The sequence below is a fragment of the Leptopilina boulardi genome, unplaced genomic scaffold (assembly GCF_019393585.1).
Source record: "Leptopilina boulardi isolate dan_hultmark-lab unplaced genomic scaffold, ZJU_Lbou_2.1 LbouV2_366, whole genome shotgun sequence".
NCBI classification, from domain to species: Eukaryota; Metazoa; Arthropoda; class Insecta; order Hymenoptera; family Figitidae; genus Leptopilina; species Leptopilina boulardi.
The window spans coordinates 95,663-122,421 of record NW_026137936.1 but is presented as its reverse complement, the minus strand read 5'-3'; the positions used below and the strand labels follow the sequence as shown (position 1 = coordinate 122,421).

The 26,759-nt window shown below is 24.0% G+C and overlaps 5 protein-coding genes across 11 annotated transcripts; 2 read left to right on the top strand and 3 right to left on the bottom strand.

Annotated features, from left to right (window-relative positions):
• On the bottom strand, nucleotides 1–5,721 carry LOC127286985 (transient receptor potential cation channel subfamily V member 5-like). The gene is made up of 8 exons (XM_051313656.1): nucleotides 5,537–5,721; nucleotides 5,030–5,195; nucleotides 4,657–4,918; nucleotides 4,155–4,336; nucleotides 3,830–3,946; nucleotides 1,283–1,408; nucleotides 758–912; nucleotides 1–564 (listed from the first exon to the last, which is right to left on the bottom strand). The coding sequence occupies exons 2-7, from the start codon at nucleotides 5,162–5,164 to the stop codon at nucleotides 760–762; spliced, it is 975 nt and encodes a 324-aa protein (XP_051169613.1). The 5' UTR covers nucleotides 5,165–5,195; nucleotides 5,537–5,721; the 3' UTR covers nucleotides 1–564; nucleotides 758–759.
• On the bottom strand, nucleotides 5,719–9,116 carry LOC127286968 (transient receptor potential cation channel subfamily V member 5-like). Its single transcript, XM_051313636.1, has 9 exons — nucleotides 9,026–9,116; nucleotides 8,653–8,831; nucleotides 8,279–8,366; nucleotides 8,014–8,190; nucleotides 7,645–7,834; nucleotides 7,078–7,231; nucleotides 6,386–6,640; nucleotides 6,220–6,302; nucleotides 5,719–6,055 (listed from the first exon to the last, which is right to left on the bottom strand). Exons 1-9 carry the CDS (start codon nucleotides 9,114–9,116, stop codon nucleotides 5,719–5,721), a joined length of 1,554 nt encoding a protein of 517 aa, XP_051169593.1.
• On the bottom strand, nucleotides 8,703–22,116 carry LOC127286983 (ras-specific guanine nucleotide-releasing factor RalGPS2-like). Of its 4 annotated transcripts, XR_007843822.1 has the most exons (15): nucleotides 21,940–22,116; nucleotides 21,247–21,404; nucleotides 20,667–20,863; nucleotides 20,341–20,581; nucleotides 19,861–20,024; nucleotides 19,570–19,765; nucleotides 19,079–19,251; nucleotides 18,696–18,893; nucleotides 17,982–18,056; nucleotides 16,734–16,916; nucleotides 16,065–16,250; nucleotides 15,764–15,885; nucleotides 15,508–15,631; nucleotides 9,026–9,162; nucleotides 8,703–8,831 (listed from the first exon to the last, which is right to left on the bottom strand). XR_007843822.1 is itself a non-coding variant. In XM_051313654.1 (14 exons), exons 2-14 carry the CDS (start codon nucleotides 21,319–21,321, stop codon nucleotides 9,347–9,349), a joined length of 1,941 nt encoding a protein of 646 aa, XP_051169611.1. In that variant the 5' UTR covers nucleotides 21,322–21,404; nucleotides 21,940–22,116; the 3' UTR covers nucleotides 9,332–9,346. The 4 variants fall into 4 exon arrangements, 3 of the variants coding, with proteins under 3 accessions (XP_051169611.1, XP_051169610.1, XP_051169612.1); XM_051313654.1 differs by lacking the exons at nucleotides 8,703–8,831; nucleotides 9,026–9,162 and adding an exon at nucleotides 9,332–9,353; XM_051313653.1 differs by lacking the exons at nucleotides 8,703–8,831; nucleotides 9,026–9,162 and adding an exon at nucleotides 10,778–10,922.
• Nucleotides 10,155–12,409, top strand: LOC127286987 (uncharacterized). The gene is made up of 4 exons (XM_051313662.1): nucleotides 10,155–10,321; nucleotides 10,514–10,629; nucleotides 10,732–10,865; nucleotides 11,107–12,409. The coding sequence occupies exons 2-4, from the start codon at nucleotides 10,521–10,523 to the stop codon at nucleotides 11,275–11,277; spliced, it is 414 nt and encodes a 137-aa protein (XP_051169619.1). The 5' UTR covers nucleotides 10,155–10,321; nucleotides 10,514–10,520; the 3' UTR covers nucleotides 11,278–12,409.
• LOC127286986 (uncharacterized) lies at nucleotides 22,098–26,716 on the top strand. 4 transcript variants are annotated; one of them, XM_051313660.1, is made up of 6 exons: nucleotides 22,098–22,233; nucleotides 22,626–22,752; nucleotides 25,533–25,632; nucleotides 25,791–25,901; nucleotides 26,041–26,190; nucleotides 26,446–26,716. In XM_051313660.1, the coding sequence occupies exons 1-6, from the start codon at nucleotides 22,224–22,226 to the stop codon at nucleotides 26,500–26,502; spliced, it is 555 nt and encodes a 184-aa protein (XP_051169617.1). In that variant the 5' UTR covers nucleotides 22,098–22,223; the 3' UTR covers nucleotides 26,503–26,716. The 4 variants fall into 4 exon arrangements, with proteins under 4 accessions (XP_051169617.1, XP_051169615.1, XP_051169616.1 ...); XM_051313658.1 differs by lacking the exon at nucleotides 22,098–22,233 and adding an exon at nucleotides 22,243–22,369 and having other exon boundaries at nucleotides 22,446–22,752; XM_051313659.1 differs by lacking the exon at nucleotides 22,098–22,233 and adding an exon at nucleotides 22,250–22,369 and having other exon boundaries at nucleotides 22,467–22,752.
• Nucleotides 26,717–26,759: the final 43 nt, after the last annotated feature.

The following is a 26,759-nucleotide window of genomic DNA, read 5'->3' as shown; positions in this document are numbered from 1 at the left end:
TATTCAATTTACAATTATAGAAAACTTAATTAATGAATTTTTTATATGAATGTATAATGTTCTACAAATTAAGTTCGTAAGGTCATGTCATTGTTGTGACTTCACATGTAAATATTCTCTACAGGTTTTTTCGCAAAATACTTGATAGATTGAGCTAAAATTTTGTGGAGAATTGAAAAATAGTATAAGAATTTGTTTTCATGTACTGGAGTATATTAATTTAATTTAATTTTAATTAATTATTAAAATTTTTTTAAATTTAATAATAAATAATTTAAGTGTAATATTGAAATTAAAGTAGAAAAAAATAGTAAACTACCTACTAGAGTTAGTCAAGTTTATAACAGTTATAATCACTTTGAAACCTTAATTTGTTTCATTTTCTTTCAAGAATATACAAGATCGCGAAATTAACCTCTTTCTTTACTATATCATATACTCAAGTTTTGCCATATATACAAGAAATAACTTCGATTGCGTGCTTATAATGATACGTTATTAAATCATTAGAAGAGTCGGCAAAGTTGATGAAGTATCGACACAATGAATATCCTCTTCCCCTTTCTATAATTAAATTAATCATACACAAAAAAAACAATCCCTTTTTACATACCTATATTTATTTTGAAATTAATAAAAACAAAATGCTCAAAAATAGTCTATTCTTTAAGTTTTTAGAGGAATTTTCATTTTTTATTTAAATAAAATAATTATTGTTTGGGGGGCAGTACAAGCTTATATTGGTTCTTGAAATGACCTTCATTCATTGTTTATTTTCATTGTAGAATCTGATTTCAATTTTTCAAATTTTTCTTTTTCTAAATTTTGAAGTCTCTCTTTTTTCTTTTTTGACAGCTTGTCATGAGTTCTCTTCATTTCCAGGATTTCTTTCATTTCTTGTTTATCCGATTCCTGTAAACAAAAAATTTCCAAAATATTCCATAAAATTTGATTTAAAAAATTTTTTTTTTATTCTTATAAAAATTAAATTAAAAAAATAATCACATTACTTTGAATTTTCAATAAATTTCTTGATTTAAAAAAATTCATTATATAATTATCATTGATGTAAAAATTAATTGAAATTTAATAATTAAAATTTAATTTTAAAACATTAATTTATAATTATACACTAATGTAGACAATTTCAGGAATAATATTTCATGAAGTAAAATATTAAATAAATAATGAGAAAGAAATTGTTAAATAATTAAAAATTTTACCTCATGGAAAATATTGAAAAAAAGTCTTGTAATTTTGACGTTATATCGAGGATACTCACAGACTGATGAAGCCTTAAAACTAAAGCTCTTCGTCCATCGGACATTGGTTCTGAATAATCCATTAATTTTTTTAATCTCTCTGCGGGACTGACTCCTCTCTCGACTACCAACACTATTCTCGCCCACTAGAACGTGAAATGAAAATATTTTCATATTTTTTTTAAAGAATACTTATTCATCACATTCGTTATTTAAATTTACAAACAAAAAAATTGGTTTTTAATCAAATAATATAATTAATATCTATTAAATATGTATCGTATCTAAAAAAATTGAACCAAATAAATTTATTAGAATGAAAAGGAATATTTCATGAATGAATTCAATTAAAGATAACTTTTTTAAAATTCAATATTGAGCAATTCCATGGGATGTGATCACAAGAATTTTTGATGATTGGAGCATTTTTATTGAAACCTTGTGAATATGTTTCTTTATTTGTACAGAATAAAAGCCCACAAACAATTTTTCAAAATTTTTTGAGATATCTCTAATTAAAAATTTATGTCATTTTTTTAAAAAAACCATGTAACTTTTTTTCTTGTTATCCAAATGAGATCAATTTTTTTTTCAAATTTCTCAAAAAAAGATGCTATTTGAAGAAAAAAATAGTTTATGAAAAAAAAATTTTTTTTTGCCCGGAAAAAAGTCAAAAAAAAAAATTTTGAATTCATTTTTTGAAAAAACTACTTCTTCGATTTCAAAAATTTTTTTTCTACTTATTGCTTATGATGTTAAGAATAACTTCTCAAATTTTCATATTGAGACAGCAAGAATTTTGCGAGAAAAAAATTAAAACGTCCCGTGTCCAATTTTGGGCCATACAATGAAAAAAGTCGTTTTCTTAAATAAGACCACTAATTTTCAGTATCACATTCGTAATCCCTATGAAATTCTGCATTCAGATATGTTGTATAAGTGCCCAAAATATTGGTCCCAATGTCTGGGATTGGGCTCAACATTTTTTGACAAATAAATAAATAAATTTTAAAAAATCTTATTTTTGGAGGCCCAATGTGCCCAATTTTAAAATTAGCTTCGAATTTCTAATCTTGTGACCTCAAAAACCCCCAAGATAAGATTTTTTAAAATTTATTTATTTATTTGTCAAAAAATGTTGAGCCCAATCCCAGACATTGGGACCAATATTTTGGGCACTTATACAACATATCTGAATGCAGAATTTCATAGGGATTACGAATGTGATACTGAAAATTAGTGGTCTTATTTAAGAAAACGACTTTTTTCATTGTATGGCCCAAAATTGGACACGGGACGTTTTAATTTTTTTCTCGCAAAATTCTTGCTGTTTCATTATGAAAATTTGAGAAGTTATTCTTAACATCATAAGCAATAAGTAGAAAAAAAATTTTTGAAATCGAAGAAGTAGTTTTTTCAAAAAATGAATTCAAATTTTTTTTTTGACTTTTTTCCGGGCAAAAAAAATTTTTTTTTTCATGAACTATTTTTTTCTTAAAATAGCATCTTTTTTTGAGAAATTTGAAAAAAAATTGATCTCATTTGGATAACAAGAAAAAAAGTTACATGGTTTTTTTAAAAAAATGACATAAATTTTTAATTAGAGATATCTCAAAAAATTTTGAAAAATTGTTTGTGGGCTTTTATTCTGTACAAATAAAGAAACATATTCACAAGGTTTCAATAAAAATTCTCCAATCATCAAAAATTCTTGTGATCACATCCCATGGAATTGCTCTATTAAGATCGTGTGATTATTTAATTTGACATGTAAGTATTCTCCGTAGATTTTCTCGCAAAATACTTGATAGATTGAGCTAAAATTTTGTGGAGAACTCAAAAATAGTATAAGAATTTGTTGTCATGTGCCAGAGTATATTAATATTTTGTCGAAAAAAAATTTTTTTTTTTAATTGCATATTTGAGGAAAATTCAATGTGGCGGTAATACGATTTTAATCATTTCTCCAAATATGCAATATTTTAATAATAAATTTTTCATCATAAATATTAATATAGTCAGGCATAAAATCACAAATCACAACAATCAAATAATTTTAAATAATAAATATCAAATATTTTATTATTAAATTCATTTAAAAAATATTTATTTTACCGTAAAACGGGGTTATTTCATTCATTGCGGGTATAAATTCGCTCACCCACTTTTATGCTTTATTTCTGCTTTAAAATAAAGTTTAATACCTTTATTACCAGGTAAAAATGTTAAATTTGTTAATAGAAATACTAAATTTTAGTTTAAATCAAATTTAAAGCAAAAAAATGTGTGAGCGACTTTACCCGCACTGAACGAAATAACCCCGTTTTACGGTACTTTATTTGATTTGATAAATATTTAATTAATTAAATTATGTATTATTATTTATTTTTTTTATCTAAAAATGTTTTTAAATAATAACAAGGAAGATTTATATCATTCCGAGCTGGAAATATTAAAATACGACCGAATGATAAATTCTGAATGAATAAAAATGTTTTTGTTTAAAACAATATATAATAAAGACTCTCATTGTCTTAAAATCTTAAATTAAATTACTTTAATATTACCTGTCTTTGCCATTCATTTCTGGTTTCTGCGATTTTTTGATAAGTATTTCCCATCATGGCAATCAACATATTAACCAATAATATTGCAACAATCCCCATGTATAAAACAAATAGCATCTACAGTAATTAAATTTTCATTAATTAATTAAGAGTTTTGCATTCAATTAATTAATTTCCAAATTTATCAATAGATTATCATTAATAACAAAAAAAAATGTTATTAAAAATTAATTATCAAAAAAAATAATAATAATAATAGAATATTTTACAAATATTTGAAATAAATTTTTTTGACAAATTAAAAAAAAATAAATAAAATGATTACCTTCGCTTCTAAATCGTGCGCTGTTCTTTCAAAAGCCACATAATAATCACCAAAATTTGTCATACTCATTAAAAACATTGCCATTATACTTTCCATTGGCGATGGCATTGGATTTGAAACAGAATCGTCTACACCTTCTGGTGTATTTGGATTATCAAATGACAAAAATATTATATAATAAGCTGTAAATGAAGAATAAACAATTCATTAATCTCAAAATAATTTCCCAATTATTCACAGAAAGATTAGAATAATAAATTTTACTATAAAGCATTTAGAAACTATTCATTATAATATCGAGAATATTAATTTCAATAAAATGTATAATGGAAATTCTATTAATATAAATTTTAATACTGAATTTATTATTAATCGTTATAATTTAGAAATTAAATTTAACTATGTACATCAAATAAAATGTAAAGTAATTACAATGAAATTTGTACGTATTGAATTAAATTAAGTTTCTTTTTTCTAAGGTAAGATATTTTTTTTTATATACCTTGAGAAAACCCCATGACAAAAACAAGATAAATTGAAACGAATCGTAATAAATCTCCCATAATCATTCTGTAAATCATCACGACAAAAGGTCCAACAGTTTTAAATCCTCGGCAAAAGAATAGAAAATAAGGAGCTGTCGTTAACATGACAACAACCGCAAGCATATCCTCAACTTCGTCTTCACAGGCGATCCTCAAAAATGGAAATGTCAGTAAAATGCAACAAGAAAATAGAAACATCACTCGAGACGGTGCCGTCATCTAAAATATATATATATTTTTTATAAATTAAAATTTTTTATTTTTTTTTTTATCATTTTATTTACAAATAATGATTAATTATGGAACAATTTTTTTTTATGAGTGGCTTACGAGATTTTCGATAAACATATTGAGACCAAGAAATCTGGCTTCTCTTAGTGCAGCGCTAATATAGAGAATTGCTCCAATTTCCATACAAATTTCGGCTGTTAAACGAATTTTTGCCACTGTACTTGTCATTTGCATAAGTCGACATTCCTCAGCAAGATCATCCCACCTGAAATCAATTAAGACAATTTTTATTCACTTTTTTTATAAAAATATTTTTAAAATTAGATATTTCAAGTTTGAATTTGAATCTGGTGCCATCTAGATGAAAATAACTCAAAATTCAGTTTCAAAATCAATAAAACTATTATTTTTTTATTCCTGCAATGGTGAAAAGAAATGAAAAAACAAATTTCTATACTAAATTCTGAAATTTAATCAAATTCAATATTATAACTTAATTCCAATTAATTTAATTTTCTTTCTCCCTTTCCAATTAAATTAGATTAAATTTAATTGTTAATAATTTAATTAGAATTTAATTTAATTTCAATTAATATTAATATTTACCAATCATCATCATTTTGATGACAGCTCTCATCGGAACATAATTCCGTGATATTAAATTCCTCTTCACCTGATGTTGTATCGGAAAAATAATTTGGAGTTGTAAAATTCTTATTGCCATCAATGGGAAAATTGTCACGATTTTTCAAAAATGTCGATATTGTCCCCTCCAATGGATCGTGTCGTCAACTTCGCAAAACATCCATAAGATTGGCAGTAATATCAGATGTAATTTGATGTGTAACTTTTGCCATTGACGTTGGCGTTACATTCAATGAGGAATTTATATTGAATAATAAATGTTCCGCTAAATTTTTCGTTATTATCGATGACAATTGAGATGCGCCCCAAGATTCAATTAAAATCGTTGTGGCAGTATGATCGGTCGCATTGGGATTTGATGTTGGTGTACTTGCATTCTCCGAACCCTGATTATCTTTCGACAATGGTCCAGGACGAAGGGTGAGGCCAATAAGGGAAATAATAAAGTAGAAGAAGAACAGAAAGAATTGTCGATAAAATCTAAAAAATTGACAATTTTTAATTAGAAATCAGATTTTTAAAATTAGAGATAAAAAATTTTATCATTTAAAAAAAAAATTATAATTTTTGTCCAGTAATTTTTATAGAAAAAAATCCGAATGTAAAAAATGTATCTAAAGATAAAAATAGAACTTTGATCTTACCTAGATTTTACAAATGTATTCCATTTTGCATTCAAAAGATCAACCAAAACTCCATCCATCAGTTCGAGATGCTCATCTTTGTCCTAAAAAAAAGGAAATAAAAAGTAGAACAAATTTTAGATAAAAATTGATATACACAATAAATTTTGCAAAAAAATTGTCTTACACCAAAAACAACGAGATTCAAAGCAGAATTTTTACTAATATGCCCCGTAGTTGTATCAATTGTATCAATTTGTGAAAGAGGATAAGCAGCACACGTAATACTGCCAATTTGCCAATAAATTTCCCTTTCGATATTAAGAATATGGAAGAACATTTCGATTCTTGCTAATTTGGCAGCTAATGTTAATGGCGTTAAATGTTGATTATTCCTTACAGATAGTGAAGCTCCCACTTCATATGCCATATCAAAAGTCGTCTATTTAAAAAATATTATTTTTTAAAAAATTAAATTAAACAAATTAAATTAAATTCTATTTTCAAGTGAGCTATACAATTTTTATTTGCGTTTCTTATTTTTTCGATTTTTCATTTTAGTTTTTATTTTACTCCAAAATGCATTTTATCGTTTTGCAGTGAAATTTTATTTAACATTTAATTTTTAATTTAATTTTTATAATAAATTATTTAATTCCTTCAAATGAAAGAATTAACTGAATTATAAATTTTCTTTTTTATTCTGAATTTTGATTTTCAATTGAAATAAATCGGATACCTATTCATAAATGCTAAATAAATATTAATAATTAATCTTCAATTAATTATTATTATTAATTATTACTTTAATTCTTATTATTTAAAATATTATTAGGTCTAAATTATAGTGTTTTTAAATTTTTAAATGTTTATTGTTACCATCTTTTGATAAATAAGAAGCATGTGAAGAACGGTGTTTCCATTTGTATCTTGTTTGTCAGGATCAGCACCTCTGGCTAACATCAATCGATAACATTCCTCTTGGCCCAGACAGGCGGCAAAACTCAGTGGATATTCACCCCAGTAAACGTAGCTAGAAAAAATAAAATATTATTAGAATTCGTCAAATTTTAATTTTAAAAAATTAATAAATTCGACAAAAATTTAATTTTCTTCTTTTAAGGAAATTTTATCAACAATCTTTGTAAAAATTTTAATTAATTATTTTAAAAATTATTATTCAATGTTAATTCTATAAATTTACAAAGAAATGTGAATAAATAAATAATAGAAACATAATAAAAAAATAACTATTTATTCAATGAATTTTTTTTTATTTCAAAAATAACTAAATTTATATTTCTTATATGAATTCAATTTACAGAATTAATTTTATCAGAAACTGCTTTTAATTAATTCAATTTTCTTTAATCTCCTTTTATTTTGACATTTATGATCTCTATTTTTGAATGTAAATGTGATAAATTAAATGAAAAATTGAATCACCCTTCGTAATTGGTTTCTGGTGCAACTGAAACCCATTCATGATCCAGACAATCGTTCCTAGAAGCTTTTTGATCCTCAGGACACATAAAATTTCCAAAACATCGTTCATGAAAATCCGCTCCACTATCGAGAAGAAATTTCACTGTAGCTGGATCTTCATTAACTATTGCCATGTGTAACACATTCTCACCTGTTCAATATACATAATTAATTATTACTAATTTTTTTTTATTAATTCTTTTTTATATTTTAATAAAATATTTATATTGTTTTAATCAAATTAAAAAAATATATTCCAATGAAATTAAATAGTTTTTAATAGTTTAATAATAATAATAAAACGCTAAATGGAAAAAAATGATTAATTACCGTAATATTCATCACTAAGATAAATGTCACATATAAGAGTGGGATAAAAACGTAAAAGACGTTTTCCCAAATCGGCATGAATAGCAGTTGCATGCAGCATACACAAATGTAAAATAGTTTCGCCAACTGCACCTCTTTCACTCAAACTCCAACAAACTAATCTATATTTGCTTTTATCTGCGTAATTATAAACAAAAAAAAAACAATAAGAAATGTTTTTTTTAATTGTATTAATATTATATTTTATTGGTTAATTATTAATCACCTATTGTATTCTCGTCAGGATCCTCGTCGCCCATGTCTTTATCCACATCATAATCAGCCGGATTTTCCATAGCTTTTAAAACCGGAAGCTAAAAAAAAATAAAGAAATGAATATAAAAAAAAAAAAAATTCTTTTTAAATAGTTCCAAAAAAAAATGTTTACATACAATAAATATTAAATAACTTTTTTTTTTTATAAAAATGAAAATTTCCAATTTTTTTTATTTTCTTGTTTTTGATGATTATTATATTTATTTTCATATGAAGGAAAACTAAAATCTCCTTTCATTACGATCGACGTAAAAAAAAAAGTAATAAAACGAAAAAAAAGTAAGATAAATAAATAGTAGGTATGATAAATAGAAAAATTTATACCATTTTGTGTTTAGGACGATCCTTATTTCGAAGCATAACTAATTTATCGACGGGAATCCATTTGCCTTTTCCTTTATTGTACAAAAAAGGTTCCACTTTTGTTCGTAATGTGTGATCTAATTCTGCAAATTGCTTCGTCTGTGATGCTCGTTTCATCATGTCCACCAATAATCCACCACCTAATTCAAAAAATAATGTTTTAATTTTTTTTCACATCACATTTCAAAAAAAGAAATATTAAGAAATTTTTACTAATGATAATAATAATGGCAATAATAATAAAAATAAACATATAACAATAATATTAATATATACATATATATATATATATATATATACATAAATATAATAATTATAATTTGTGATAAAATACCTTTTAAATCGACTAATTTGTAAAGCACAATAGATGATGTATCTGTTTGCTTTTTCACAGCACTTGCAACATTACTCTCGGTATTTCCCATTTTCTTGAAAAATAATCAGTGAATTTTTTCCAAATTAATTGAAGTTCTATAAAAAAGAAAATTTGTTATCTCAAATTAAAAACAATTGCAGTAGACTGCAAAATAAAATTGTAATTGTCAAACAAGTTTAGATACATTGTTATATGTCTATATAGATATTGCGTTAATCGTTACTATGGTATTGTTTACACTACCGTCACATTTTTATCAGTGGACCCACTCCTTTTTTTTCAAACCCTAAAAAAAGAAAAAGTATTGGCTTTCAAAAATTATTTTTCACACTTCATAATTTATAAATATTACGTTTGTCTTTATAAATCTCACCTTATTATAGAGAAAAACAATCAATTAAAAATAAAATGTAATTAATAAATAATAATTAAACGAAAAATATTAATTACATATCTATTAATATTAATAAGTATAATATGAAAATTACATTACTGTAAAATAAACGAAATTATATTCATTTTTTGTTTGTTTAATAACATTCGTTATAACCATTTTTTCTTTAATGAACATTGTTAATTAAATTATTAATAATTATTATTAAAATTAATAATTAGGTGTTAATTATTATATTTAATTTTAAAAATAATTAACAATGCTGTTTCAATACTCATTAAAATCAATAAAATTATAATCTATAAATTATTTAATAATTAAATTAAAATCTTATGAAGACAAGGAAATTGTCTATATAAGTTTTCTGTGAAAAACTTTCGTCAATAATATAATTCTTATAATCTCAAATAATGTGTAAAATAATGTTTGCCATTAATGATTTCAAATAAAAATTGGATAAGAAAATATAATAACAAAATAAAAACAGGATATCCTCGATATAATCTAATTGAAAAGATATATATTACAATTTTGAAAAAATTCTATCAATGACAGATTTATGGCTTTATAAAATAGATTCTAGATCAAATCCATTGATCCTTTTCACAATTAATCATAATTTCACGATAGTGTCAACAAGGGATTTAGATTTGATCTACTACATACTATTAAACGTGAAATAAAAACAGATTATAGCATAGTCACACTTTACTGTTTTTACAAAACGTTTCAATATTGGTGAACAAAAAGAAAAATTGTTCTCACACGATCTTAAATTGAGGAAACTTTGAAATAAATATTTAATAGTTTATATTTTGTTGAGGTTTAATTCCTTAAATGAAAAAATAAACACGAATTTGGTAATTATTATTATGTGTAATTTAACTAATTAATTAAATATATTAAATTATAATTTAACAAATTAATTAATCCTTGCTATCAGCAACAAATTAAATTAACTTTATTTTTTTTTTTTAATTTTTAATTAATTTTGAATAATAATTTTTTTAACTTTACATTGTGTAAATATTTTAAAAAAAAATTTTTTTCAGTTACAAGATGAAACTAAAAATACTATTCTTGTTATGTCTAGTACATTGTGTATTTGCCTTTGATAATAAATTAGATTCACCGGCAAAAAGATTTTTATCTTCTCTGTCAACATCTGGTAAGTTTGAAATATATAATTAAAAAAGATTTCTTTTCCCTACAAATACTGCAAAATAAAAAAAAATTGATTTATTTTACATTCGAGTACAATAATTTTTAGATAAAGAAGATTATTTGATATTTGCTCTTGCAAAAGGATACTCTACATTTAATTCCAATAATCACAATAAAACCGTCAAGAATTTGATTTCTCGAAGCATAAATAATTATCCAGAAACCATTAACAAATTCGAGGTATATTTTTAAATTAATTTAACTGATTAAGTTTCTTTTCCACAAAGTAAAATAATCCTGCAAAAAAATATTGAATTTTAATTTTTAATTATATTAATTGCAATAATAAATTACATAATATAATGAAATAATTTACCTAATAATTTTATAATATTATGTAATAATAGTGTTTTAACGTAAACAATTTATTATTTTTTTAAAATAAATACTTGAATTCTAATGAAATAAATTTTGCTTGTAGAGTCTGCAGGTGCCTGAGAATTTTGACAATAATTTCTACTTTTACGCGAAAGACAATTTTTCTCTTTCTCGACAAAATATAAAAACGCTCATTCAATCTCGTAAAATTTGCTTCAATCGCAGAAAATGTATAAGTATAGATGATATAGGAAATATGTGTTGTCCATTCTGACAAACAATATGATAAATTTAAAATAATTATTTTAAGATAATTAATAATAATAATATTAAAATATATCTTTTGTATAAAAAAAAAGTACGAGAAATGAAAAGTATTTTGAATGTTAAAAATCTGCGTCAAAATAAAGCTGTGATTACCATCTTTAAAAAAATAAAATGTAAATTAAAACTCATAAATAAAAAGTGTGACCTTATTTTATTTACATTTACACAAAAATTATAACTGAAGGACTATATTATATATTATTTAACTAGAAAACTATTATTCATTTTCCATTTCATTATTCTTTATTATAACATGGTATGAAATGATTTGCTTTTACAGAGTATGGCATAGATAATGTTTTTGTTTTTTTAAATTTTCAGATGAAAACAATATTTTTACCATACTGAGGCAGCTTGTACACAATTAAAGACTACTTTTTTTCTGTATATATAACATTTTAAACGAAAGCCTTTTATATCTTCAAATTTGTTAATTTTCAATTTTTTTTTTCAAACACTGTATTATTATTTTTTTATACAATTGGGAATTTTCCCAATCTTCCTTTTTTCAATTCTGTAGTTATTTTTATGTATTTGTTTTTTTTTTTTTTATTTTTCTGTAATAAAATTGTGAATTTAAAAAAATTTACATTATACCAAAAAAAAAGAAGATTTTTTAATTCGAAAAAATAATCGAAAGATTTTTTTCCAGAAAAATCCTTACTAAATAAATTAATTTGAGCGATAATTCCTCGTGATTTTTTTTTCTTTTTTAATGTAATTAATCATCATTCTTGAAGTTATAAAAGACTTAGTGAACATTTACTGCATCAAACGGAGTGCCACAACCATTTTTTATTGTTGTTGACATACATTATACAAAGTACAGCCTTTCTATAGTAACACTATTTTTTTTATGTGATTAAAAAAGCTGGACGCAACCGTCAGAATTAGGTATGTTTATTTTTGGTATCATTTTCTGTAAAATCAGTCGCATAAATTAACAACTATTTACAAATTGAGACAAAGCTTAGTGAAAGTTCTGCCAACTGTTTTTTCGCGCTTATTAAAGAATAAATAAAACAAGCAGAAATAAAAAAAAACTGTTTGTTTCTAATCAGTCAGCAGACTTATTTAAACGCACAAAGTAGCTATCAAGAAGTTTTTTTTATGAAATTTTAATTCCTATTATTTTTTACAAAATAACTGTATGATTAAACAAAAAAAAAATGTTTTTTTTTGTTCTCAACGCCCTTAGAATTCAACTACCTTGTGTGTCTAAATGTGCTCAGTCTTTTTTTGGTCATGAGAAATTTTTCAAATTTTCACTTTATCTCTTATACAAAATTGCATCAGTAAGCAAACACAATGCAATTACAATATATATATATATATATATATATATATTAAATCGATTAATTTGATTAATTAATCGTAATAAACTTATTGATTGTAATAATCAGTTTACAATTAATTTAATGACGTATCTAAATAATCACACTTAATTTAATTCTTAATCAGATTTTTCACAGATAATTGACGCGTAAAATTTTAGAAAAAACTTTTTTAAAGTAGTTCACCTGTGATATTTTTGAAGCTGGTTTTTATTTATTATTAATTTTTTTTGTAATAATTCATTAATAATTAATAATGTAATTAATTTGTAATAATTAATGCCAACGATTTTGCGAGGTCAATATTATTTACGTTATTTTCAAAAATAATTGAATAAATTTTAATTTGAAACGAATATAGGGATAACAAAAATTATTGTAAATTAATATTTTTTTTATAAGTTTTGAAATTTATTAACTATCACAGGTAAAGCTTTCTTTAATCAAGTCAATACAATAATTAAACGCAAAATATTTGTTTTTTGAGCTCAAAAATAAAAATAAAATGTTACATTCGTCAATTTAGTTCGAAATATATATTATATATTATTAAATATTAATTTAGACTTATGATCGCTTAAAAAGTGTTTGTATATATAGTTAACGACTATTATCATTAAAATTAGTTAACTATATTTGCGAGCAAGTTTAGTCTTGTAGGCGAAGAATTTTTCGCTATTCCCCTCGGCTTATATGTTATTAAATGCAAAAAAGAAAAAAATAATTGTGATAATATTACAGTGAATATAATAATTCAAACGTGCACCCATGATACAAGTATATATATATGTGTATACATATATATGAGTATATCACATTCTGACGAATGCTTAGTCTTATTCGCGTGAAGCTGATATGATTGGTTTTTCAAGACTTTTTGTCTTTTTAAATTCTCTCGAATTTTGAAACATTCTAAATTAAAATTTTTTTTTAAATCTAAAGACATGAAAATTTTAAGCACAAAAAAGTGATCGTATTTACAAAAAAAAATCGTTTACTCGAACGTTGAGAATTTTTTTATTCTAATCGTCAATGGAATTTTCTATCTCAAATTAAATTTTTTAATTCCTTTGTAGATTAATTTTTAAATTATAATATTAAAATTGAATAAAAAATTTATAATTAAAATCAATTAATTGAATATTCTAAAATATGATTGTCATCAATTTAGTCATTAATTAATTTTTACCGACTTTCACTATTATCCGGAATTAAAAAAAAAAAAGACGATTTAAAAATCTTATAAAAAAAAAAACAAAAATTCCATTCACAAATTAAAAATAACTTTTTTTCTACTATAAGAATTGAAGTGACCATTTTTTTGTCTCCACTTCCATGTCAAATTATTATTGAAAAACTTAACCGCAATAAACAAATTTAATTTACCACAAATCAGTCAATTTTTAAAAACAAAACATTGAGATTAAAAATACTCACAAATAATAATTGATCAATTATATTATTTTACAATTTAAGAAAATAAATTTCGAACAATTTTTAAATAAATATCATCTCGTAGATATAAGAATGCAATAGGAGATCTTTAAGATCGCAACAAATAATTTCTAAATTTCAAGAATCATATTGTAACTATTGAATATGATCCAGATGATGAGTGAGTATTTTCGCCTTTGTTTTTAAACAAAGTTAATGAAAAATTTCATCTCTTTGGATTAAATTTTCATTCACAAATATCTATATTATAAATATAATTAACTTGTTATGCGAAAATAAAAAAACATAAGTAGTAACCAAAAATTTTGTTACAAAAAAAGATTCAATTCATACAAAAATATAAATATTTGAACGAAATTAACTAATTCAAAAATTAATTAATTTTTGACAAAAATTTAAATAAAAATAAGTTATTAGCATAGAATTGTAATTTTATAAAACCATGCATACTTCTTTATTTATTTTTTTTTTTTTTATCATTATATTACGAATTCTTTAGGCAAGAGTCAGTTTGTGGCACCATTTTGAAAATTACGTACAAACTTAAACATATTTCGATATTTTTTAAATTGTCAGCAATATCTAAAAAAAAAAATTTCTATATATTCTAACTTTGAAAAAAAAAATTAAGCGTTAGTGCTAGGCTTCTTTTTTTCTATACAATTTAATATTATTTCACTCTGAACATCTATCGCAATTCTATAACATGATAAGCAATTATTTCTTTAATTATCATTGGAAAAATAACATTAACTAATTAATATTCAATAACTTAAAATTTCAAATTTTAATACTTTTTTCTTTAATATTTGTATTTAGAAAAAAGAGAAATTTAATTACTAATTTAAAAAAAAAAACTTAACTTTCAAAAACTGAAACTTAAAAAAATACTAATTAAATGTTGACATAAATAAATTGTACCAAAAATTACATTTATTATTATCTAATGATTGAGAATTGATTAGAATCTGACAAAAAATATCTGACAAAAAAACTATTTAACTTTCAAAAATGTATAGATATATGTATAATATTGCATTTTGTAAAATGGTAATTCCTAGAAGTAGAAAAATTTGTCGAATATGAAAATTCTATAGAGAGCCATTTAAATTCTAAGTTTAAGATTATTGCCTTAAGATTCGAAGGATGAGTTTCGCAAAAGTGAAAAAAAAAGAATGAAAAGATAAATTTGCCAGTATATCAATATTTATATAATCTTTGATATGCATCATTCTTCGTTTAAGACGCATTTCAAATGCGTTCAGGAATTTAGATTTGAAGTTGATACGTGGAAGACAGAAGTATACAGTGACATGAATCATTATGAGTAATTCACTTGCAAATGATACCCTATAATGAAATTTATTTATTTATTTCGTCAAACTTACTCGAACGACATGAGATTCACTGGTATTGGCTTTTTTTCTGTCGCACCGCGAACAGTAGCCCGCAATTCCTTCAGCCATTGATCCGCGAGCTCCCTCGATGAAGCCCGAAATTTATAAACATTTCCTGTCAATTTACAAAATTTTATTAAGATTTAATTCTATTTAAATTTTAAATAAATAATAAAAGCCAATAAAAGTGTGAAATTAAAAAATAATTTTAAACAAAAGGAAATTACTATAACTTTATATGATTTACCTTTCAAAGGATCTGTCAACAAAAATGTATCGGGATGAATACAACTATTTGACGGTTCCACAATCCATCCAAAAATCGAAACCATTTTATAGGGTTCTCTCTTGAAGTCACATCTGTCATTTCTAACATTAAAAAAATATATTTATTTCAAAATTTGCTTTTTTTTTAATTTACGAATTCAGAATTTTAAGAGAAATATTATTATAGATATTTAAAATGACTTTAACAGTATAAATATTAAAAGACTCATTGACTATTTAAAAGTAAAATTAAGAAATTTAAAAATTAATTTTCTATATACCCCTTAAAACATTTGGAGGAAAAGTAAACGATCGTAGATGCCCACAATTGCACCCAATATCTTTGCCACGTTGAAACTGCTGGCTTTCTACCGTCTCGTAAAATAACTTTTCTCCTTAATAGACCTTGCATTGAACAACAAGGTTCCGCAGATCCATCTAATTCGCACGGTAATACTGTAAGTGTGCTATAAATAAAATTAAAAAATGTTTATTTACTTATTTATTCAATTTTTACTATATAAAAAAAAAAATATATATTAAGAAAATCAAAATTCCGATAGGCCAAAAAATTATAATATTGCCGTACCTATCTACTTTTTCAAAATAGGACAGGAAAATAATATTATTTGAATTTTTAATTTGAAAGCGTAAAAAAAATTGAACACAATAAAAAATGCAGTGTTAAAAATTGAACTCATGAAAATTTGAAAACAGTGAAAAAAACTTGATTTTAAAAATTTGAAAGTTATAGATTTGCACAAAAAAGAAAAAAATTGAAATAAGAATTAAATAAGAATAAGAATTCTCACTATACATCCAAGGATATTGATTTTGATGATTAAAAAAAAAACCGAATGATTTTTTATTACTCGGTTTTCTTTTCTTTTTTTTTTTTTACTCTAAAACAAATTATTTTCTATAATTTAATAATAAAATTTTATTCATACCTAGTTCTCGAGAGTAAGCTGCAATCTTCATTTACAGCATCTGTGGGAGATCCAGGGGAATTTTGATCCAAATCAAGAATTTGCGATAATAAATGTGGTTCCTCCAAAACGGAATCATCTAGAAGATGTCGAACTGTCAATTGACTTGGATCCAAGGGTAGAGCAGTTGGTTTTCCAAAAATACTAAAATCATTGCAATAGAAAATTGTCATAAATTTTGAAAATAAAATGAACAAATTGTAATTTTATCCTCCATGCGCTATGCTTCCTGACGGAATATATTTTTTTTTTGTTCTTGCAAGGATTAAGGGAATGCTAAATAACTAAAACCTCGAGAAACATTTACTATTAGAAATTAGATGATAATTATGTTTAGTCCTAATTGAAAATTTTTATAATAATTTGTTAACATAACATTAACTTTTTCTTTCAGTTTCGAGATTGATATAATAATTGTCATTTTAACAATACAGCCAAGCTTTTGTTTCAATGTAGAGAGAAAGCACTAAAACATTGAGTATAGAAAGTGTATAAGAAAATGTACTTATTATAAATTTAAGAACAATCTTTTTTCTTTTTTTTAAAAAAAAAAAGGTTAATATTTTTAAAAAATATATTAGAACGAGATTTAAAAAGAATGTATTAAAAATAGCCTATTAATTGTTTATTAAATCTGTATAAGAAAATATATTTTAAATAAATTTCTTTACTATTGCTTCTTCATAAATAAAGTATTTTATCTTTCCAAAAAGGTAAAAACTATTTTAAATATATGAAACAATCAATTTTCATAAGTTTCTAAAAATAATTGAAAACATGCGATGTTTTTAAATACAATATTTAAAAAAGTCTACAATGTACATCGATAACTATTTTTATTATCTAATAAAATGATTGAAACATAAACATTATAAATAATTAAATTAATAAACATATCGTTTAATTATTAATTAATAATTATTTAATAAACATATCAAGTCTACTAACGAAATGAAATTTAACGAATACAAAATAAAAAAGGAAAAATAAATACAATTGTCTTTGTTTCTGATCATGCGACAATAAAATTATTTCACGGCTCCCAAGTGTGTATGTTTATGTATGTAAATGAATAATCGACTGAAAAAGAAAAATTAAATTAATTACATGCAAACGATTCTACGTTCACATGATGCTATTCTTCAAGCATCTATTTTTTTTTTTTATTTAATTTCACATAAGAGTCCTATTCTCGAATCTGGGACTCACCCAGAAGATGTCATGTTTGATCCATATTTCCCTCCTTGTTTATGGAAGTTGCGAGGTAGACTCGTACTACGAAATCTAACAAGTTCACAAACAATAGTTCATGATCATGGAAAATTAATTTTCTTTAGGAAAAATTTTCATTGTTTATTTTCTTTTGGAAAAGACTATACGATATCATTTTTTTAAGATAATAATTTCCTTTTTAAGTAGATCGTATTTTAGTGATACAACTTAAAAATTCTAAATATAAAATTATTTTTCAAATGTTATGATATATTTTATTGACGCACAATAGGGAAAAAAGAGAAAACGAAGTTTAACGGTTTGTAGTAATTTTTTTCTAAAAACCCTCTTTCTTAAATTTGGAAGAAGTTTTATCTATTTAAATATCTATTTAAAAGACTAATTTATTCTAATTAACCGAGAAAAAAAATAAAAAATAAGTCTCTACAGATCTTTTCTAAATTTAATACAAAGTATTTTAAAATTACTTAAATCCATTAAAATTTTAAGGCTGTAAATTATTTTTAATCTCGTTTCCTTAATTTCCTCCACTGTGGTGATATTTTAAATATTTATCAATATGAGCAAAAAGAAAACAACTTTTCGCAAAGCTAAATTTTGCTTGATAAAAAAAACAAAATGTCTATTTATCGATAAATTTGAAACGTAAAACATGTTATATTGAGAAAAGATATAAAGTATTGAACTTACTTTGTGCCAAGACTCCTACATTTTCGATGACCAGGTACAAATTTTGTTGCAGCAGAAGCTGCATGTAATCGAAGAGATCCAGCGCATCCTCTTGCTGGTGATAAGGAAAGAGCTGCAACTCCTGTTACATCACCCACAGATTCCTTACTGCTACTTGATGATGGAACTGGAGAATTTGGTTCCAGCTTCATTGATAATCTGCAAAAAAAAGTGAATAAATTAAATATTATAAATATAATTTTAAACATTTTCTTTGAAATTAAATTTATGTTTATAAATTTTTTAAAAAAATACATTAACTTATTTTTAAATAAATTAATATTTATTTTTACAATAAATAATTTTTATTTATAATTAATTTCTAAATAAATTAATTAACTTACTTAAAATGGTCATCTTCTAAAAATTTTTGTAATTCCTCAATATAACGAACACTATTCACATATTGTTGAACATCAGGAAGGGGAATTATTCCTGGATATTCACTAGCTTGAAATATAGCGACTCGCGTTAAAACTGCATCGAACTTTAATATTCTTTGACAATTATCTCCATTCTGAAAAAAAAGAAGATTAAATACATACAAACACTATTCTTCACAATAAACTTGTTTCTAAATTGCAAAAAATTTCAAAGATCATAAAATTAAATTTGATTTTTTTTTAAATTAACTACTTTTATAATCTAGTAATGAAAAGTAAAAATAAAAATTCTTTGTTAAAATATGTTTGCATGTAAAAAATAAACCTTAAAAACATTTGTGTTGCATCTTAAAAAAAAACATATAAAAATATAAAAATTTGTATTATTAACGAAATACTAGACATTGTTGTTTTTTTTCAAATAATTTCATATTACGCAAAGAAATACATACCCTTGAAGTAGGATGAGCCATGTCAATATAAACGAGATCCGTGAGAAATAAACCCAAATAAGGAATACAGGGTAATTTAATTGAATCCATATGAACACGTAAATTCATCCAGTTATTTTTGTCACTAAATACTTCGGCTAATTTATCAAAAGTCACTTTATCTTTCTTTGAAATACACGCCCAAGTTTTGTTTAATCTATAATTATAAAAAAATTAATCTTTATTTGAGCAAAAAATCTACTTTTTAAACAAAAGATAAAAAAAATTCCTCCAATATTGATTTATAAATACCTGTATATTGAAGCACTTTGTAAAGCAGATGTTATTGCAAATAAGGAATGCAGATTATTTAACTCATAAAGCCGTTTCGCAACTCGTATAAAGTGAGCTAAGATTTCTCCTCTTTGCTTTGGCGTTGGAGCATTTAGTATTTCTTGAACAGTCCAGAAACTCACCTAAAATTATTAATTTCATTAATTGAAAATAATTAAGTTATAAGAGAATATTGTTAAAATAAAAAAAAAAAATAATAAAAACTACCAATACATGAATTCAAATAATTTAAGAATTAACTAAAATAATTATTAAAAATGAATTCAAGTTTAATTAAAAAATTAAGTAATACAGAAAATTAATTAAAATAATAGACAATTAAGTTATTTAATTAATTAATTAATTGAAAATAATTGATAGAAAATTGTCTTATTTAATTGAATTAAAATAAAAATAAGTGGCAAATTATTTTCTTTAAATTATATATGACATACTGACATGATTAAATCTTCTTGTAAATGAGACGACATTTGGAGCGACAATTAGTTTGTTCTTTTTATTCCAAGAGCAACTCGACAATTCTTCTGGCCTAATGGATTTAAAAATACTTAGATCTAATAGAGTTAATTGAGAGGCCAAGTCTTCTGGTTGAACATTTAGGGCGACTAAATTTTTAATCGAGGCTGAATTGCTGTTACATCTTCCTGGTAATGAATTTGACTTGCAACTCACCGAATTGCTAAATAAAATATAAATACATATGAAATTATTTCAATAGTCGTATAGTATGTATAAATATATAAAATTAAATTATATTTTTGTACCCAAAATTATCGTAGCCATTTTGAGCAGAGAGAGGCGTTAACTCTGAATATTTTCTGTAAGCCTTGAATTTGTCGCGATGATCTTTACGCTCTTTAAAAACTTTGTCGATATTATTTACATTATTTGGTAACAATGGGCCATTTAGAGAATGTGTATCATGAGTAAAATATTTATCCGGATAATTCAAGTTTCCATACTGCAGAACAAAAAAAAATATAATTATATACTCATTATAATATTATTAAAAATTGTAATTTAAAACATTTAATTATTTTTTTTTAAATTCAAACCAAAAATTATATTAACACTAATAAAAATCGTATATGATTAATATTATGCAATTAAACGATTTAAAATAATCTATATTCTTTTTTACAATTATAACATGTGTGACATAAAGTAGAGTATCAAAATAAAAATAAAGAGATATAGATGTTCGAAAATTAACTTCATGATGAAAGATGATGATTAGTGTTAATTAAGGTTTCTTGAACTATATCTATAACATGCTCTTAATTATTCTAAATATAGTTGAAATTACTGAAATTTAAAAATTAGAAATAAATTAATTATACTCACTTGGGCGATTCGTACAGTGGAAACCGAATCATTTGAAAGATCACGAGACATAGATGTGTAACGCATTTCAGCCATTAAGTCACTCGTCGCAGTAAAAACAATTCATCTTTCTCCGATCAAAGAAGCGTAATTCTCAATATTATAAGATTTAATTCCATCTAATGGTGAAATAAAATTTAAAACTATTAATTCTTCATGACTAATTTTAACTGTAAAGAAATAATTAACTATTAAAAAAAACCACTTAATATAGATGATACAGTTAGATAATGAAAAGAAAGTACATATGATTAAAAAAAATGAAATAATATTTTTAAAAAATACATACTTAATAACGTTAGTGTAATAATCATTAAATTATTAAAATGAATGAGAAACATTTTTAATACAAATGATTAAAAAAAATTCCACTGAATGTAAAAATAATCAAAAGTGAATTATTTAATATGAATGATTAAAATAACAAAAATATGTATACATTTTTTATATTCAAAACACATTTGCATTGGCTGTGAATTATAGGTTAGAGTTTCTCTTTGACGTTTAAACTTCAATAAATCAATAAAACACAATAGAAATGGAGCAAATAACGAGAAAATGAGTATTAAAAAAATATCAGCAAAATCAATCTAATAATTAAAATTTCAAAAACTATTTAATAAATTTAGAATAAAAGCACTGTCAGTATACTACCATTTAGTGCATGATTCTGCCACTTATGATAACCCTGCAATTATTTCGCAAGGTCAATGACGTATTGCAATAAACATCTGCGAAATTGTTTCTTTTGGCGCCTCTTGCAACTAATCTACAATAATCAAAAATAGTTTAAAATAAATACTAAACACCAAATCATTATAATCACCAACACGGGAAAAAGAGAAACGTTGGATTAATACCGAATTCCGATTGGCTGAACAGGTTTTCGGTGTTGATTCAATAGACGCGACCTCTGTAGTACAAAGCATGTTGTTTTAATGCCAACTAGTAAGTAGAATTGATTCCAAAAGTTGCCGTTATACTATTAAAGCTTTCGAATATTCCCTTTAAAAGAAATTGTCTTTTATTTTTGTACGATTATTTTAAAATTTGACAGGTATTATTGGATTACCTCGATAAAACTGTAAGAAATGTTAATAGTCCAGATGAAATATTATTTCGTAATTATGTAAAAGATTCTATTCCATTGGCTGTTTCAGTATATACACTTTATAATATAGTTGCAGTTGGATTTACTCATATGCAATTATACAATCCAACTCTTATTCTTCCAAAAGAATTATGGTATCCACTTCCACTTGAGCCATTCAAGAGGAAGATACTTGAACTTACACAACAATTTATCTATATTTTTCATTCTGGTGTATTACATGTTGCAGAAGGTTTAATTTTTATGTCAATGCATATTGCCAGAGCAAAATTAAATGTTCTTACTAATGAATTTCCACATGTTAGTAATGAATTGCAGTTGAGAAGATGTATCCAACTTCATCAAGAAGTAATATGGTTAATATAGAATAATGCAAATTTTATAATTGTAGGGTCAACCGGGGTAAATCCGAACGCTTTTAGTAAGTTTCAACAATAACATAAGTTTTTTCTTTAAAAAAAAAAAAAATACTTCCGGTATTCTGGTGCATGAAGTTGTTACTTTACTTCCATAGAACAATTTTATGGGGTAGCAAAAATTTTTGATAAATTACAATCGCAGGAAACTTAGCCTTCGTACTTACCTCGATACTTTGCAACTTTCCTAAAATACCGGGGTAAATACGAACGCCACTGTATTTCAGAAAAATCTTAGGGAAAATGAATTTAAAGTATTGCAATTGTTAAACTTATATAAAAACTCAAAAAAATACGATAATAAACCTATTATGTAATAATGCATCATATATAAATACAAAAATCAAACAGGTTAAAAATTAAAATGCATTACATAATTAAAACCTTCAATAACTATATCAAATCATAACGGATTTTTGCAAAACTTGGTACAGAAAGTATTTTGGAGTGATTGAATGTAAATACAAAAATAAAAGTCAAATGTTTTAAATTCAAAATGGCGGACTTTCCTAAAACTTATTTTTAAAAATGATCAAATTTGCTAACTCCAAATTCGTAATCAGCGACCCTGAAACCCCCCGAGTAACAATTTTCGAGCGAATCCAATGAATTTTTTAATTCTCGTCCGCCATTTTGAATTTTGAAAAACTGACTTCAAATTGGTAATTAGCGACCCCAAAAACCGTAGAATACCAAATTTTATTAAGATCCTAAAAAACTTTTTTCAACAAACCATTTGGCAAAAAAATTGAAACACTCCTTCGAGAGAACAGAGATTAAGTTTCTGCTTATTAATTACTAACGAGGATACGTATAGAAAGAAAAACTTTTTTCTATGTACTTTTATAATGTTAAAATAATAGTGTAATGAAATAAAAACAATTTTGTGTGGCTCTGATGTAAAAAAAAATTATTGAAAATACCGTTCGGATTTACCCCGGTTTTCCAATTTTCCTGGGTAAATACGAACGGTCTGATATTATTAATAAAATTTTACAGAAGGCAAAAATGAAAAATAGTTTCTGTTCTAGTATTCATAACAAACAATTATAAATAATAAAATAAATTTTTAGCTTCTTTTTCTTCAAATACGAGACAAAATACTGAAAGAGTGTCATCTTTGATTTTCAATCTTTTTTGCAATACTCGTTATCTTTGTTTATGCTGTTGCTAATTAACAAACGAAAAATGGGATAATACTTAGAATCTCTTGAAGAGGATCTGAGGTAAAAATTCTCATATCGAACTTATTTTTAAAAATTTTAATTAAGCTGAAATAATTAGCGTTCGGATTTACCCCGGCTGACCCTAATAGATATTATAAAAAACTAACTAATTTTTTTTTTAACTTAAGAGCATTTGAACCTTCGTGACGTCACAAATCATGGCGCATGACACGCAAACTTCTCAGGTATGTGAAAAGCCCAATTTTGAATATTTTTTAAAAAAACCTTTTGGAAAATGTTCAGAATAACATAGACTCTGTCTGTTATGTGCTGAAAATTCAAAATTTTGCGTTTAAAACGTTTTTTAAACAATGTTAAGGTCACAAATCATGGCGCATGACACGCAAACTTCTCAGGTATGTGAAAAACACAATTTTGAATATTTTTTAAAAAAACCTTTTGGAAAATGTTTAGAATAACATAGACTCTGTCTGTTATGTGCGGAAAATTCAAAATTTTGCGTATAAAACGTTTTTTAAACAATGTTTAAGTTGGTTGTCACAAGTAAGGAAAAATACACGAATTGCTTATATGTAGCCATTGTTTAAAAAACGTTTTAAACGCAAAATTTTGAATTTTTCGCACATAACAGACATAGTCTATGTTTCTCTGAACATTTTCCAAAAGGTTTTTTTAAAAAATATTCAAAATTGTGCTTTTCACATACCTGAGAAGTTTGCGTGTCATGCGCCATGATTTGTGACGTCACGAAGGTTCAAATGCTCTTAACACAATTAACTAATCAATAAATTAATTTAGCACAAATGACTCTTTAAAATCTACTGGAAATTTTTATAGGATCCCATATAGGATTCCATAGAGATTTGGTATAGGAATAATTGGGGACGCATGATTATGTTCTAAAAATCATTAGTTAGAATTTTCATTGTATGGAATTTCATTTGTCATAATTATATTTTTGAGCTGAATTTTTTATTTGTTCGAATTAGTATTTTATAGAATTTTCATCAAAATGATTTTCTATATTACAGAATTTTTATATAACCGAAAATTTACTTCACAGAATTTTTATTTGTTCGAATTTTCATTTAACATAATAGGCTCTACCCAATAAAAGTTCTTTAAAATGCCTATTATGTTAAATGAAAATTCGAGCAAATAAAAATTCTGTGAAGTAAATTTTCGGTTATATAAAAATTCTGTAATATAGAAAATCATTTTAATTAAAATTCTTGCAAAATACTAATTCGAATAAATAAAAATTCGGCTCAAAAATAATTATATGACAAATGAAAATTCTAACTAATAATTTTTAGAACATAATCATGCTTCCCAATATTTGTAATTAAGAATTTATGATTTTAAATAAATTTCCATATAGATTTCTATATGAAATATGGAATTTAGTATTTATTTTTATAAAGAAATACAATCTATATGGAATTCTATTTTCAGTAGAGAAATGGCTTTCATAATCATTTATTTTTCTTCTAATTATTTCCTTTAAAAAATTATCATATGAACCGTTTTTAGGTTTGTCAATTTATTGAATAGTACTTCACGTTACCTTATTCTTAAACAAACTCTGGCAGTTTTTTTATATTTGACATTGGGATTTTTTCAACTTCTTCACGTAAGTGAAATTATTAATATTTTTTTTCCACTCATTGTTTAATCAATTTAATAAATTATATTTACGGATATAAAAATGCGAAATAATAAATAAAACTTGGTTTCGTTAATATGCTATAGTAAAATATATTATGAGGAATTATTTATTATTTTTTTTAGCAAAAAGATGTTGTGAATCCTTTTTTAATTCATCAATTTTTATTGGTGATAATAGTTGTAAACTATAGAGTTTATTTTGGAACACAATGTGCGGATGCTGTAACTTTAGTGGTAAGTATTATAAAATACGTGAGGAACATTTCATTACTATACCAATATGTGAAATTGGCTTGATAATAATAATTAATAAAACCATAAACAATATTTAAAAAAAAAATTTTTTTTTTTAAGTAAATATTTTTCATTCAAGGGAGAAAACTTACGATTCTCGATACCATGGGCAGGACAGTCTTTAAGATCATCAAAATCAATGTGCATAGTCATTCAAAGATGTCAAAAACCACTGATTATATCAGTATCTGGTATTATTGCCCAATATTCCTGTTGGTACTATGGCAGCGTAAGCGAAATTTTAATTACTATATTATCCGGATTAATAAAATTTAAATTTATTTCTCCATCGCATATAAAAATTTACAATATATGAAGTTTCTAATAGGCGTATAATTCTTTTAATATTATGTTTTCTAACTTTTTTATCTTTTAAAAAATAATAAATATATACAAATAAGATAAAAATATATTTACTATATATTTTATTACTGCAATAATATTTTTAAATATTTTTTTAATAATTCTTAAATTTTTTTTTCAGTTTCTGTACAGGACATTTTCATACTTTCTAACTTTAAAAGCTGTATTAGGACTTTAAAAATGAACTTTTGAATTATAACTATTGAAATTGTAATAAATTGTTATTTATCAAAATATAGTTCTACGTACAAAAATAAGAAATAAATAACAGAAAAAAATTATAGCTATACATATATTTTTATATAGTAAATGTAAAATATTTCCATTCTTAAATCAAATTGTACAAAGAAAAGGAAAAAGAAAATCTTGTTATTTTAATAAATTATTGTGATTTATAATTTGCCACTTTTTTTATCATTATATTAAACATTTTTC

Coding starts and splice junctions, on each gene's coding strand:
- LOC127286987 (XM_051313662.1), top strand. CDS start 10,521: ATGAAACTAAAAATACTATTCTTGTTATGTCTAGTACATTGTGTATTT. Junction 10,630..10,731: donor ATCTTCTCTGTCAACATCTG/GTAAGTTTGAAA, acceptor AATAATTTTTAG/ATAAAGAAGATTATTTGATA. Junction 10,866..11,106: donor AAACCATTAACAAATTCGAG/GTATATTTTTAA, acceptor TTTTGCTTGTAG/AGTCTGCAGGTGCCTGAGAA.
- LOC127286968 (XM_051313636.1), bottom strand. CDS start 9,116: ATGGGAAATACCGAGAGTAATGTTGCAAGTGCTGTGAAAAAGCAAACA. Junction 8,832..9,025: donor CAAATTAGTCGATTTAAAAG/GTATTTTATCAC, acceptor TTTTTGAATTAG/GTGGTGGATTATTGGTGGAC. Junction 7,232..7,644: donor CCAGAAACCAATTACGAAGG/GTGATTCAATTT, acceptor TATTTTTTCTAG/CTACGTTTACTGGGGTGAAT.
- LOC127286986 (XM_051313658.1), top strand. CDS start 22,487: ATGCAATTATACAATCCAACTCTTATTCTTCCAAAAGAATTATGGTAT. Junction 25,633..25,790: donor GATTTTTTCAACTTCTTCAC/GTAAGTGAAATT, acceptor TATTTTTTTTAG/CAAAAAGATGTTGTGAATCC. Junction 26,191..26,445: donor CCTGTTGGTACTATGGCAGC/GTAAGCGAAATT, acceptor TTTTTTTTTCAG/TTTCTGTACAGGACATTTTC.
- LOC127286983 (XM_051313653.1), bottom strand. CDS start 21,321: ATGGCTGAAATGCGTTACACATCTATGTCTCGTGATCTTTCAAATGAT. Junction 20,582..20,666: donor AATGGCTACGATAATTTTGG/GTACAAAAATAT, acceptor TATTTTATTTAG/CAATTCGGTGAGTTGCAAGT. Junction 16,251..16,733: donor AGCTTACTCTCGAGAACTAG/GTATGAATAAAA, acceptor TTTTATTTATAG/CACACTTACAGTATTACCGT.
- LOC127286985 (XM_051313656.1), bottom strand. CDS start 5,164: ATGCAAATGACAAGTACAGTGGCAAAAATTCGTTTAACAGCCGAAATT. Junction 4,919..5,029: donor ATATGTTTATCGAAAATCTC/GTAAGCCACTCA, acceptor TATATATTTTAG/ATGACGGCACCGTCTCGAGT. Junction 4,337..4,656: donor TGTCATGGGGTTTTCTCAAG/GTATATAAAAAA, acceptor CTTCATTTACAG/CTTATTATATAATATTTTTG.